The sequence below is a fragment of the Gymnoscopelus microlampas genome (genome assembly GCF_963454915.1).
Source record: "Gymnoscopelus microlampas genome assembly, chromosome: 21".
Classification (NCBI taxonomy): Eukaryota; Metazoa; Chordata; class Actinopteri; order Myctophiformes; family Myctophidae; genus Gymnoscopelus; species Gymnoscopelus microlampas.
In genome coordinates, this window is record NC_139958.1 from 19,376,353 (window position 1) to 19,389,641 (window position 13,289).

At 40.8% G+C, this 13,289-nt stretch overlaps 1 protein-coding gene across 1 annotated transcript in view; it reads left to right on the forward strand.

Annotated features, from left to right (window-relative positions):
* The window catches only part of astn2 (astrotactin 2), a gene marked incomplete at both ends in the record, with an annotated part of 637,213 nt that overhangs the window by 467,678 nt on the left and 156,246 nt on the right, over positions 1–13,289 (forward strand). The window contains 2 exons of the mRNA XM_084047140.1: positions 6,738–6,842; positions 11,450–11,629. Coding sequence (XP_083903266.1) covers positions 6,738–6,842; positions 11,450–11,629 — 285 coding nt within the window. The remainder of the gene's footprint in view (positions 1–6,737; positions 6,843–11,449; positions 11,630–13,289) is intronic.

Here is a 13,289-nt window from a genome sequence, read left to right on the forward strand (position 1 = left end):
GCGACGATGTGTACATTTACATTTGTCACTTCCCAGAGCTACCGTATACACACCAGAATCCTCAGTGATAAATGAACACTGGTTTGTTTGGCATACTTTCATCATGTGTTGTTTTCAATGATGAAAGAGTCAGGCTATACAGTAAAGAGTTAAATGACATTTCCTAGGTGCTCTCTTTTTATACGATTTATTATCTTTTTGCATGGAGAGAGGCTCTAATCTAGTCTATGCATATTCATGGCGTTGGGAAGAGACATTTTCATGCTAGCACATATATCTATTTAATGGCACTAGACCATGGAAGAAAACATTTACTGTAAAAGATATCCTAAATTGACTAGCGTTGCCCTCCAGCAGACTACTCAATAAATTGTGGTATAATGCATTCCTATAATTACTATGGACTCCTACATCATCACTATCATTGAATAATATATGTACAGTAATGCCAGCTTGAAGGCTGACTGTCATCTGAAGGTTGATGCATCTCACCACAGGAAGCTGTTAAGCGCATTGTGACATTGCAGCAAAACATCTCATCAGCTGCAGATGAATGGGGAAAACATGACACTCCTAGTACAACTTAAAGGTTCACGCCCACTCAGTGGTGGACAAAGTATGAATACTCAAGTAAATACTCTTCTAGATTGGCTCTTAATTGTCTCCGCCAGGCCGAAAGGCATGGCGAGAGAGTATGTTTTGCACCTTGTCCGTCCGTCCGTCCGTGTGTCCGTCTGTGTGTCCTGTCCGTCCGTTAGCAGCTAATCTCCAGCACCGTTGGCCCGGTCGCTGCGAAACTGTGCACACACACTCCCTCGATGCCAATTCAGAACCTCTGGCCCAAACATGGGCCTGTTATAGCGCCACCAGGAGGCCGATTTGTGCAAAACCCATTTTATATTACTCCTACAGATTTTATCCAAACGTCATGCAAATGGGTACACAGTATCTCTATAGTCATGTGATCAACACGGATCTGTCCGATTTTCCATATTCCATCCTCATTGGCTAAGGTTGGCATCCAAAGTTTGCAGGATTGGTCCGTTTTGAACAAAATGCTTCAAGGAGGACACAATAACGTACCTGACCTGGCGGAGACCTGTTCTCCGAAGAGCACTTTTTCTAGTTTTGCTTGTGGTTTAACCCCAAAAAAACGGGAAGCATCTGTGTCATTTTACATATTAACCACTTTAACCATTATTTTATACTTTGACTATTCAAAAAGAGCAGATATAAAAGCTCATAGTGCGTCATTTCGTGCCACGCTATGAGATTGCAGATCTACTATTTTCAAAAAATCTTGAAAATGTGTGCAAATCTTTGAATATATATATATATATTTTTAAGCACATTTTTTAACCAAGATCTTTGTTTCTGGGGGTCCCTGGAAAAAAAAATCTTGGATGGGGGTCCGCAATATACATATAATTTTAGGGGTCCTTGACTACTGAATAAGTATTCAGGCATTTTCCTCTACACCAAATCTCTTAGCTGAACATTATTCACAGATAATATCCACAGCATTTTCGCAGAATATCCGCGCGCCCAGAATAGGGAACGGTTGTCAGAAGCGGACTAATCCAAAGATATGACATTGGAGTATAGCATTTCCTTTTTAACCAAAGTTATTTTTTTCTTGTCAACGGCGCCTGTGTGTATCCGTTTCATAACATTCAGCAGTCTGAGGCCATATCAGCATTCCTCAGGATGGCACACACATGTCTGATTCAATTACACCAAATGACCAAAATATTGTTTAGTAGCAAAAAAATGCCGACGCGGCAAAGTCTGCATTCTTGCTGCTTTTGTTGCTGAGGCAGAGTTACCACGACAACGATACAGCAACAGCAGCATCGTGCGGCGGATCGGACCGGCTTGGATGATACGGTCCTGTCACCATGCATTCCACTGGCCATTAACCCTTTAAGACCGGGAATGCATCTGGTTGTCATTTTTAGATTTCTTTGGGCTATTAAAAAAAAATAGCAGATCTACAAGCTCATAGCGCGGCACCGAGTGCCGCGCTATGAGCTTGTAGATCTGCTATTTTTGAAAAATCGTGAACATTTGTGCAAATCTTTGAATATATATATATATTTTTAAGCGAACATTTGTAACTCAAATCTTTGCTTCTGGGGGGGTCCCTGGAACAACATATTTTGAGATGGGGGTCCGTGGCCAAATGCATATCATTTTGGGGGTCCTTGACATGAAAAAAGTTTGAGAACCACTGATATTATAGCAACATAGGTTTTTTCAAAAAACGGTTTGAAGACATTTGTAGAATCCCCAGAAGCAAAGTTTGAGTAAAAAGAAAATATATATATATATATATATATAATATTCAAATATTTGCACACGATTTAAAAAGAAATGCAGATATACAAGTTCATAGCGCGGCACTCGGTGCCGCACTATGAGCTTGTATATCTGCTATTTTTGAATAGCCAAAAAATGACACAGATACTTTCCCGGTCTAAATGGGTTAATTCATGGAGATATATCATATCGCCACACCACTGACAGTGGTCACATAATAGGGAGGAAGTCAGGACAGTCCTGATGTTATGAACATTGTTCTGACAGTACGGAGGAGGTGCTGTCAGGATACCCTTTGTCCCCATAATAACTAGCATGCTCTCTCCTCCGCCCTCCTTGGTCTTGTCGACGTTGTGTTCTCCTGGAGTGCCAGCAGTGGTGGAAAAAGTACTCACATTTTTTACTTAAGTAAAAGTATCAATACTGCAAGGTACATACTCTGTTACAAGTACTTTAGAAGTCCCGTATTCAAAATGTACCTAAGTATTAAGCACAAAAGTATTGGTATCAAAATATACTTAAAGTACACAAGTAAAAGTACTCATTATGCAGAATGTCCCATTTCACAAGTTTAGAAATGTAATCTTTTGAAAATAGCCGATCTACAAGCTCACAATGCGTCGCATCGCGACGCATTGTGAGCTTGTAGATCTGCTATTTTCAAATGGCCAACTTCTACAGACGTCAATGGCAGTCGATGTGTTAAGATTTGTGGTGAAGCTAAATCAAATCTAAGTATCAAAGACATGAATAAATAAGTAACCAACCTACTTTAAATGCATGGTATAACTATAACAAGCATCTATCAAATAAAATGTGACAAGAAGTGATACAAGGAGAGAAGAGTGCCTGGGGGGGGGGGGGTGAGGTGGGGTCTGAAGAGGTGAGTTTTAAGAGATTACCGCGGAAAATAGGGAGCGAGTCTGCAGTGTTCTGACTGCAATGGGGTGTTTATTCCACAGCTCAGGAGTCAGGAGGGAGAAGAGTCTAGGATGTGTGGAGTTGTTGGCCAGGGTTGCTTTAGGGAAGGTTCAAACAGACTTCCTGTGTTATAGCTGCTCTAAAAAGTCTGTCTGTGTAGAACAGTGTGTATTTTAGTCTTTCATCCAGGGTAGGTTTGCTGAGCACGAAGATTCTTTTTTCAGCAACGAACGACCTGCTTCGCACTCTTATGCCTAATTTATACTCGGCCCTGTACAACGGTGTCCCGCCGTGCTGAAAATAGCAGATTTACAAGCTTGCAACGCGTCGACACATTGTGAGCTTGTTGAGGGGATATTTTTGAACAAATCGGCCTTTGCAGACAGTGTTGCCATGTTTGCTTATTTGGCTTAATTGGGCTTGTTTTTCTGTACAGTCACTTCTGAAGTATAGTTGCTTGTTTGGGCTTGCTTCAGTTTACTTTAAATTAATTAGGTATTATGGAAAAGCTAAGAATCTCGACTTTGAAAATTGAACAGTCTATATTGAACGGTGGAACAATGTTATTTTGTTTTACTGAAGTAAAAGTATCAATACTGCAATGTAGAAACAAAGTAAAAGTACTCATTATGCAGAATGTCCCGTTTCACAAGGTCCCCGCTTTATTTTCATGATTCTGTTCTTACAGTTTGGCTCAGCACCAAGAGACGGAGGATGTGCGTTATTTCTTCTTTAAACCGTTTCACAAGGTATCCTCATCATGTATAAAATATATTTTTAAAAAAATGGAAATAGCAGATCTACAAGCTCACAACGCGTCGCAACATGATATGTTGCTTGTAGATCGGCTGAGGTGGTTAATGCATGTTTTATAATAATTCAAATCTACAAAGTAACAACCGTAGTAACAATAAAGTTTCCAAATAATTGTAGTGGAGTAAACACACACACGCACACACACACACACACGGTCTTGTAAATCCAGACACTACGCCTCCCATGATAAACCCACTGCCCACGTTTCAAAGCCAGCCTGCGGGAGCTTCAGCCACTGTGACATTTTAGCTTTGGAGGCCAGACCCTCACCTTCAACTCCCTAATCCCTCCATTAGCTGGATTGGCTCCAGCACTTTGGTCCACAGTGTACCTTAGACTTAGAGCTCCTCCTCTGGGGGATTCATCAGGCCTTTTCAGGAGGAAACAACACACGTACGCACGCACATACACACACACATGCATGCGTGCATGCATGGTCCCAGACTCACCCATTTCTTTGTATTACTATATTAGTTATGAGTCACCATTTTAGTATGGAGTCTGGTCTCTAATGTTTTATTCTTTATTTATTTGTATTCTCATTCGTTTGGATTCGGCTCTGATGCTTGCTCTTCTTCTTTTGCTGTAGCCTTTACCTCCTGTGTCTCATTAACTGCTGTTGCTGCGATGGCACCTGAATCTCCCCATGGGGATTGAATGTTGCTTGTTAAGCGACTTCAGGGCTTGATAGTAACAGATTGATCATTCATTTGAATCGGCTGTGTGGAGGGAGATCTGAAACACGTAGGCTATAAGTCATAATCCTGCTTACATTAATAACCTTCCACAGAATTGCAGTTGCAATTGCAATATGAACAGCCCACTGACAACAGCTGTCTTCATTGTGTGTGTCTTGTGTGATGTCACTGCATGCGGCCACTTAGCGCCACCGACACCTTCACAACCACCAGTCGTGGAAAGTAACGGCAGGCTAATATGACCCTTTTTGATTTCTGTCAGGTTGTGTTCCCAATTCCCACATTATTATTGACCACCTAACTCCCCAAAATATTTTTTTACCATAAAACAACCACTTCCAGACATATGAACATATATATGTTTAATATATTCCACATATATGTTTAACTGGATAAATATGAGCTATATATGACTCATATATATTTCCTATAAATCCACATATACTATGCACATATATATGAATCTGTATATGGCATTTATGCAGCATATATTCTGCATATATTTGCCATATATTGGCGTATATGTTCATATATTTAGTAGGCAGGCTTTAGACCAGATCCGGCATTTGCGGGAGATTTATTACCACTCGTGGGTGTCCGCGAGCAGACGATAATTTCCGGGAGACTCCCGCGACTTTCGGGAGAGGTGGGACGTCTGCATTTCTCTCGTGAGGACCAGGAAAAGTGTCCTCGCAACGTCTGTTTCTCAAATTCTACTATACTTGTGGGGACATTTGGCCCTCACTGTAATTACAAGAACACACTCACACACACACACACACACACACACACACACACACACACACACACACACACACACACACACACACACACACACACACATACACAAGTATACACTCCAGCCATGCCTCTCATCATGTCTCAGGCACGAACCCAACATGAGTGCTTGAGCACAACATACACCCTCTCCATAAGAGCTCATTTTAAGTGGCCATTTATTTGTTATTGTTTCTTGCTCTCCAGTTTTGTTTTAATAACGTTTGAGTTTAGACTCGTATGAAAGTTTCGTAATTGAATTACGGGCGGAGACAATATTGCTCCAGCTTTTAATGTCAGCAATCCGGTTGGAGTGCTTACCTGTGCCATCTGTCTGCCATTGATCAAAAAGCATGGTGGGGGAATTAAAGGATGACATATGGCCAGTGTGTGAAAGGCAATGAAGTTTTGACAAAGCACATGGCTCTCAAAGTGGCGGCCGCGGCCCCCCAAGGGGCGCCAGGGGGGGCCAGCTGGAAAGGAGAGGATATGATCATCATGGAAAAAGTTTTATTTGGAAACTTGCTGTGATAAAGGATCGAGCTCGAATGACTTGTCCAAAACGAATTATCAGAACGTAACGTTCAGAAATATTGGATTTGGATTTCTCTTGCATAAAACTGCTACAGCAGAGGTCTTCAACGTTTTTCAGTCCAAGGACCCGTTAGCTGAGAGGCAGTTGAAGCAGGGACCCCCACTACATAGTATAACACTGTGTTGCAGATTAAACAGTTTCATAGATTGCATAGATCGTTGGATTCATGTTAATATGTATTTTCAGACAGTTAACCTTTAAACCCTCAATATTTAGTCAACTTGACCATTGGCCTCTGTACTTAGTCTGCTCTTTTTCACTCTCCACCAACTCTCCGAGAATAGCAGATCTACAACGCGAGGCGTTGCATGTGAGCTTGTAGATCGGCTATTTTCGGTTAATGTTCCCCATCACACAAAGATTTGGCAGAGCCCCTGTAGTAACTCTGAGGACCCCCCAAGGGTCACGACACGGACCCCCTGTTGAAGACCCCTGTGCTACAGTATCCATGACAATGCATGACCCATAAAAAAATATATAATTTCTTTCATTTTTAATTACTTGAAAATGTCTTTAACAAATGTGTATGTTTCTCTCTCTCTCTCTCTCTCTCTCTCTCTCTCTCTCTCTCTCTCTCTCTCTCTCTCTCTCTCTCTCTCTCTCTCTTGTAGGGGATGCACAGTTCAATGAAGCCATGGGCTACCCCATGGTACAGCAGTGGAGAGTGAGGAGCAACCTTTACAAAGTCAAACTCAGCTCCATCACCTTGTCCACAGGTAGGACGCGGCATATTAAGTATTATTCCATTCATGTTCATGGACACTTTGATGACCATTGCCCTCCATTCACAATGCTTACTGAATGCAAGCCCAGTGCATTCAGTTTCAAAGTGAATTTGGTACACTAGACTAGTAGTGCTAGTGATTATTCATAACGTGTGCACCTCTCTGCTCCGTTGTTGAAACCCATGTTTGTATACAGTATTTAGTTACATGAAGGAATCTTCACCCTGTATTGTTATTAGGGTCAGCCCCCTTTAAACCCCAGCATTCGTATTATAAGGAAAGCTTTCGCAGAAAACAACAGATTGACAAGCTCACAACGTGTCGCGCGTGAGCTTGTCGATCTGCTGTTTTCTGCAATAACAGAAAACAGAAAAGACGCTAGCATAGAGCCCTGAGGTACTCTGCTCAACCATACCATCCAATCATCATCCATTAATTCCACACAGCTCTGTGCGTCTGTCTGTGCGTCCCCAAAATCTCTTCTGCCCGGTTCTCCTCAGTGGCTGGAGCAATTTTGATCTGCATTTGCACACAGCCATTGACCATTATTACCAAGTGCACGGAACACCGAAGGCCGTTTTTCGCTTTCCCCAAATGTCAGCTGTTTATTCATGTTTTTTTGTGTTCGCTGGCTCCCGGGTCGCCAATTCATGTGCGTCAAACAAGCGCCGGTGTTGCCACATTCGTGAAACAAGCAGACCATCCGTGAAACGAGCAGACCATGACGCACTGTGGGTGCTCATATGCCCGACGTGTATGGTCTAGTGGGGTTTAAGTGGTTAAGTGCAGTACTCAAGTGCATTACTCGAGGTGTACTCTACACCCTTGGTAAAATTGTCATTTGTCCAACTAAATGTAAGGTATCTAACATGGGCCAACCAAACCAAAGTGAGCATGTAGGGAACACACTAGGGCCCTGCATGATATATTTGTATACTCCACAGTCCACACACGGAATGGAAACCTAAACCTACATTTTTCAATTTAAATTGTTTCTGCAGTTGTTGTTTTTTAAACAACAAAAACATACCAAAGAAATATGAGTCTTAAAGCACAGATTATACATCAAAGACCATGATGGCTATAGGGAGATGTTAAAGATATGGAAGGGGGGGAAAATGTGGCCATTGTGTTGTTTATTATAGGGAGGACAGTAAAGCAGAGAGCTGAGGGTACAGTCAGGCTGTGCTGTGCTGTGGGCCCAAACAAATACATTAAAGTCTATCTTATCTTATCTAATGAGAAACATCTTCCATTTTCCACGTTTGTGCACATTGTTCTCGATGAGGAATGGCATAAGCACTCAGTGGGTGAATTACATTAACCCATTGAGACCTGAAGCCGATTCTAATCCTAACAGTTTAATGAAAAACCTATGTTTCTATATGTCAGTGGTTCTCAATCTTTTTCATGTCAAGGACCCCCAAAATGATATGTATCTGGCCGTGGACCCCCCATCTCAAAATACGTTGTTCCAGGGACCACCAGAAGCAAAGATTTGAGTAAAAAATTCAAAGATTTGCACACATTTTCACGATTTTTCAAAAAAATAGCCAAATTGTAAAATAATGCTTTTTAGCTCAAATCAAAAAGTGACACAGATGCGTTCCCGGTCTTAATGGGTTAAAATCATGATCAGCAAATGAAAACTGATTTATGTTTTCTCATATTCTTCAGCAGGGACCTCAGTAATTGAACTGAACTGAATAGACTTGTACGGTCTTCCGTCTGCAATACGTTTGCAAACTTATACGGCAACATTGTGCTCTATTCTCCAGGGCTATTATACACAGTACAGGGCCGCCCTCTTGTTTTCGCTCTACACTAAACATCCTATACCCCAGAATAGGGAGGAATCAGTCAACCTTGTAAAACATCTTTAGAGTTTGATATGTCTTTGAAATATATATTTATGTTCAAGTCTAATTTGAGTGGTGCTATTAATCATGGAGGACTGTCTGCATGATTAATAGTAGTTTCTTTCTTCTTCTTTTTTTGGCAGGGCAGTAACAAAGAATATTAAAAGTCACAGGAAGATAATCAGTCACACTGAAGATAAGGTTACTGCTGGAAAATATATATATAAATAAAATGTAATTTTGTCCAATCTGTATGGTAGAGCATGTTAATACAATATAAGTTATTATACAATTGGGGTGGTTGTATTTTGTCTCCCTGCTCTTCTATAGAGACATTTAGGTCATTTTAGGTCTCACCTAGACCTGACAGAAACACACATTTTGACATGAAGGTCAAGATTCATTTTATCCCCTGAGCAAGCATTAGCTCAATGGTTTAAAAAAATCACACCCAGTGTGAAGTGGGCGGTGTGTGGTCATCACAACATGACTCACTTTAAAAAAAGGATAAATTACTTTTTTTAAAGTCCATACTGCTATTCATAGGGCTGCACATGTGTCATGTGTTTCGCTAGCCAATCACAGTCCTGAATTTGCAAAGTCAGCCAATCACATTACAGTTAGTGGTGATGACACTAGCTGTAATGTGATTGGCTGATATGAAAAAAGTATCGATTTGCATTAACAATGCAAGGGTTAGGGGGTACACAAATGTTTTGGTCGGTGTCCAAAACTCACTTATAGGGGGCGGCTACACCGCCCCAAAAATCACACCCTGTGTGAAGTGAGTGGTGCCTTGCTTAGCTTGGCTAACATGTTCAATCAGCCAAGCTAACATGTCCAATGTTAGCTTGGCTGATGGCACTGGCACACCTATTTATAGGGCTCTTTTTCGTCATGCGTCTCGCTAGCCAATCAAAGCACACCCTTTCAACATATTGTCATGTGTCACGTGATGCTTGACCAATGTTAGCTTGGTGGACACACGGACATACAGACATACGGACACACAGACAAAGCCACGTATAGGAGTAGTTGCCTTTGGCACCACTCAAAAATCCGGGGTAGAAGAGGAAAGTTACACAGTGCAGCTTTAAGAGGATAAACTTGAGATTAAGAAGACAAACATTAAGAAATCTCGACGTGAGTGATTCGAATTATTACCGCGCCCAGACAGCCAACTATCAGTGCTGGCTCTTTTCAGACCCGCTCAGCAGTTCATAAACCAAATTGGACTCAATAAAAGTGTCATCAGCTGAAATTAAATCTATTTGGGTGTACAGTAGGTGATTGGTGTGTCTGTGCAGAGGACCTAACAACACACACAGGAATACAGCTCGTTTAAAGAGCCGTAAGGTACCAATGATAAAAACCCTCAATAATCATTAACCAGAATCCCAATGCAAAACCAAACATAAAATGTTCCGTTTAGTCTGTTCTGGTGCTATAAAGAAGACCCATGGGGGAAGGTATACTACCTGCGTACCTGTGTTTAAGATTATTCTTAAAGGTTATTTACAGTACAGCACAAGTATAGACTATAGTTGATTTCATGCACTACATTCATGCTATTGGATAAAGGTAAACATTGTATTGTGTTTGTCTGTGTGGGCTCTGGTGCCCTCTAGTGGCCAACTGCCAAAGTTGGGGTACTAACCTGCTGATGACCTGATGGTCTGGTGGTGACATGCCAAAACAGCAGCGGTGGAAGAAGTCCTCACATGTTTTACTTGAGTAAAAGTATCAATACCACCATGTAAAAATACAAAAAGTACAAAAGCTGTAAGTGTAATATATATATACATATATAGCTAAAATCTAAAATGACACGGATGCTTTCCCGGTTTTAATGGGTTAATAATCTACATCTGCAAAGTGATTAGGACAAAATATACTTAAGTACTAAAAGTAAATGTACTCATTATGCACAATTTCCCATTTCACAAGTTTCCAAATGTATACAAATCCTTTGAAAATATCAGATTTACAAGTGAGCTTGTAGATCGGCTATTTTCAAATAGCCATGGCTGAAGTGGTGAATGTATGTTTTACAAAGTAAGGGGAAGAGCAGGTTTCTGGCTTTTCTGAAGAAAGCTAGAAGAAGCCCTGCCTTTGAGAAGAGAGTGGGGAATAACAAAAAAGGTGGATTTCTCTTGGACATATCCATAGAGAGGTCTTGCATGTCCTGGGCTTTGTTCTATACAATATAATAGGCCTAATATGAATCATCTTTCACCAGTGGGTTTTTAACGGTATGACTTAACTTCCACATCTTTATTTTGAAAGCGATCACACGTTCACACAACAAGACACAAACAGCACAAGTTTGACTAACCTTAAGTGTAAAGGGTTAGTTCACCCCAAAAAACACTTTTTTTCCTATCGATTAGTCACCCCATGGAGACTTGAATTCATGGATTTTCTTCTGTTCTTGTCCCATTCCTAAGCCAATAGTTTGATGACCAGCGGACCGGTAGGCAGCGGTTCCGGTAGGACATAGACTCTTTGTGTCTCCTACCGGAACCGCTGCCCGTCATCAAATTATTGGCTAGGGAATGCGACAAAAAACAAAAACAAATTCCATGATTTCAAGTCTCCATAGGGTGACTAATCTGTATAAAAAAAGTCATTTTGGGATGTCCAGCTAACCTCTTACTCCCTTCCTTTTTCTGATACAAAAAACATCTCTGTATTCTTCTTCTTCTCTCTCATCGTCTCCTCCATGGACCCCCCCGGCAGGCTTCTCCAAGGTGCTGAAGACCCTGTCGGCGGAGAGCACCCGGGAGGAGCTGCTGGCCTTCCTGCAGCAGTACGGCAGTCACTACGTGTCCGAGGCGCTCTACGGCTCCGAGCTCAGCTGCAACGTCTACTTCCCCAGCAAGAAGGCCCAGCAGCAGCTCTGGCTGCAGTACCAGAAAGGTGAGCCAGATGCCGTTGCTGGAAAGCACTGTGGTCGGGTGGAAACCAGTGGTGTAAAGTAACTAAGTATATTTACTCAAGTACCGTACTTAACCCATTAAGACCTGAGGCCGACATTTTCTAAACCCTAACAGTTTTTCGGAAAAAAATATAAAAAAAATATTTTCACGATTTTTCAAAAATAGCAGATATACAAGCTCATAGCGCGGCACTCGGTGCCGCGCTATGAGCTTGTATATCTGCTATTTTTGAATAGCCAAAGACATCTAAAGTGACACAGATGCGTTCCAGGTATCAATGGGTTAAGTAAACTTTTGAGGTATTTTTACTATACTGGAGCATTTCCAATTTTCTGTACTTTTACTTCTACTCCACTACATCTCAGAGGCAAATATATATACTTTTTAGGTTTAGATTATTTTTTTAAACATACATTACCCACCTATATACATTTTGGCCATTTGAAAATAGCAGATCTACAAGCTCACAATGTGTCGCATCGCAACAAAGATTTTCATATATTTTATACATTTGAAAACTTGTGAAACGGGACATTCTGCATAATGAGTACTTTTGAACTTTAAGTACATTTTGACACCAATACTTTTGTACTTTAACTCAAGTACATTTTGAATTCCAGACTTTTACTTGTAACAGAGTACTTCTACATTGCAGTACTGATACTTTTACTTGAGTAAAACATTTGATTACTTTTTCTACCACTACCAAAACCGTTCCATTTTTCATTGCCATTAAACATTTTTTCCAAAAATAGTGAAAATAGCAGATCTACGAGCTTGTACATCTCCTATTTTCACTAGAGTTCTCAAATTCTGCCTGAACCCGATCCCGACCCTACGTTTTCGGCCCGGTCAGTGGATGTGTTGGATGCAGCACAAAGTGAACTTTACTCAGGTATCTAGTTTATACAATTATAAAATAAAAAACATGGCTAAAATGGCCAGAACGCAAACATCATAAATCGGTGAAATAGGTTGTTTTCAAGATGTTTTGGCCAGTATCTCTGGAACGTTTTGTTCTGCATTCAAAATTGTACTCGAGATTACTGTAAGTCCAAACGGAATTGGCATGAAAATGTACAGTACTTAAAATACCAACGCAAAAGTAGTCATTATGCAGAATGGCCTATTTCACAACGTATTTAATAATGCATTAATGTTCATCACTTTAACGTTGCTGCTGGCAATGGTGGGGCTGATTTGAGTTACTTTATGTGCTGTTGGGTAGCCTAACCTATAATAATACATCATACTTTCATTCACTGTAGGCTATTTTGTATTAACCCATTAAGACCTGAGGCCGATTCTACAAATGCCTTCTAAATCAGTAGTTCTCAAATGTTTTTGTGCCAAGGACCCCCAACATTATATGTATTTGGCCGCAGACCCCCCATCTGAAAAGGTTTTGTGTTAAAAAATTTAAAATTATTCAAAATTCTTTCAATATTTGTCTTCCTAAGCCAATAATTTGATGACCAGAAGAGTTATTATTGGCTGAGGAATGCGACAATAACAAAACAATCTCCATGAATTCAAGGCTTCATGGGTGTGTAATTGATTGAAAATACGTATTTTTTGGGTGAACTACTCCTTTAAGGGGGTTTACTGTGTTTAACTCTGTATTGGTGTGGAAACATGAG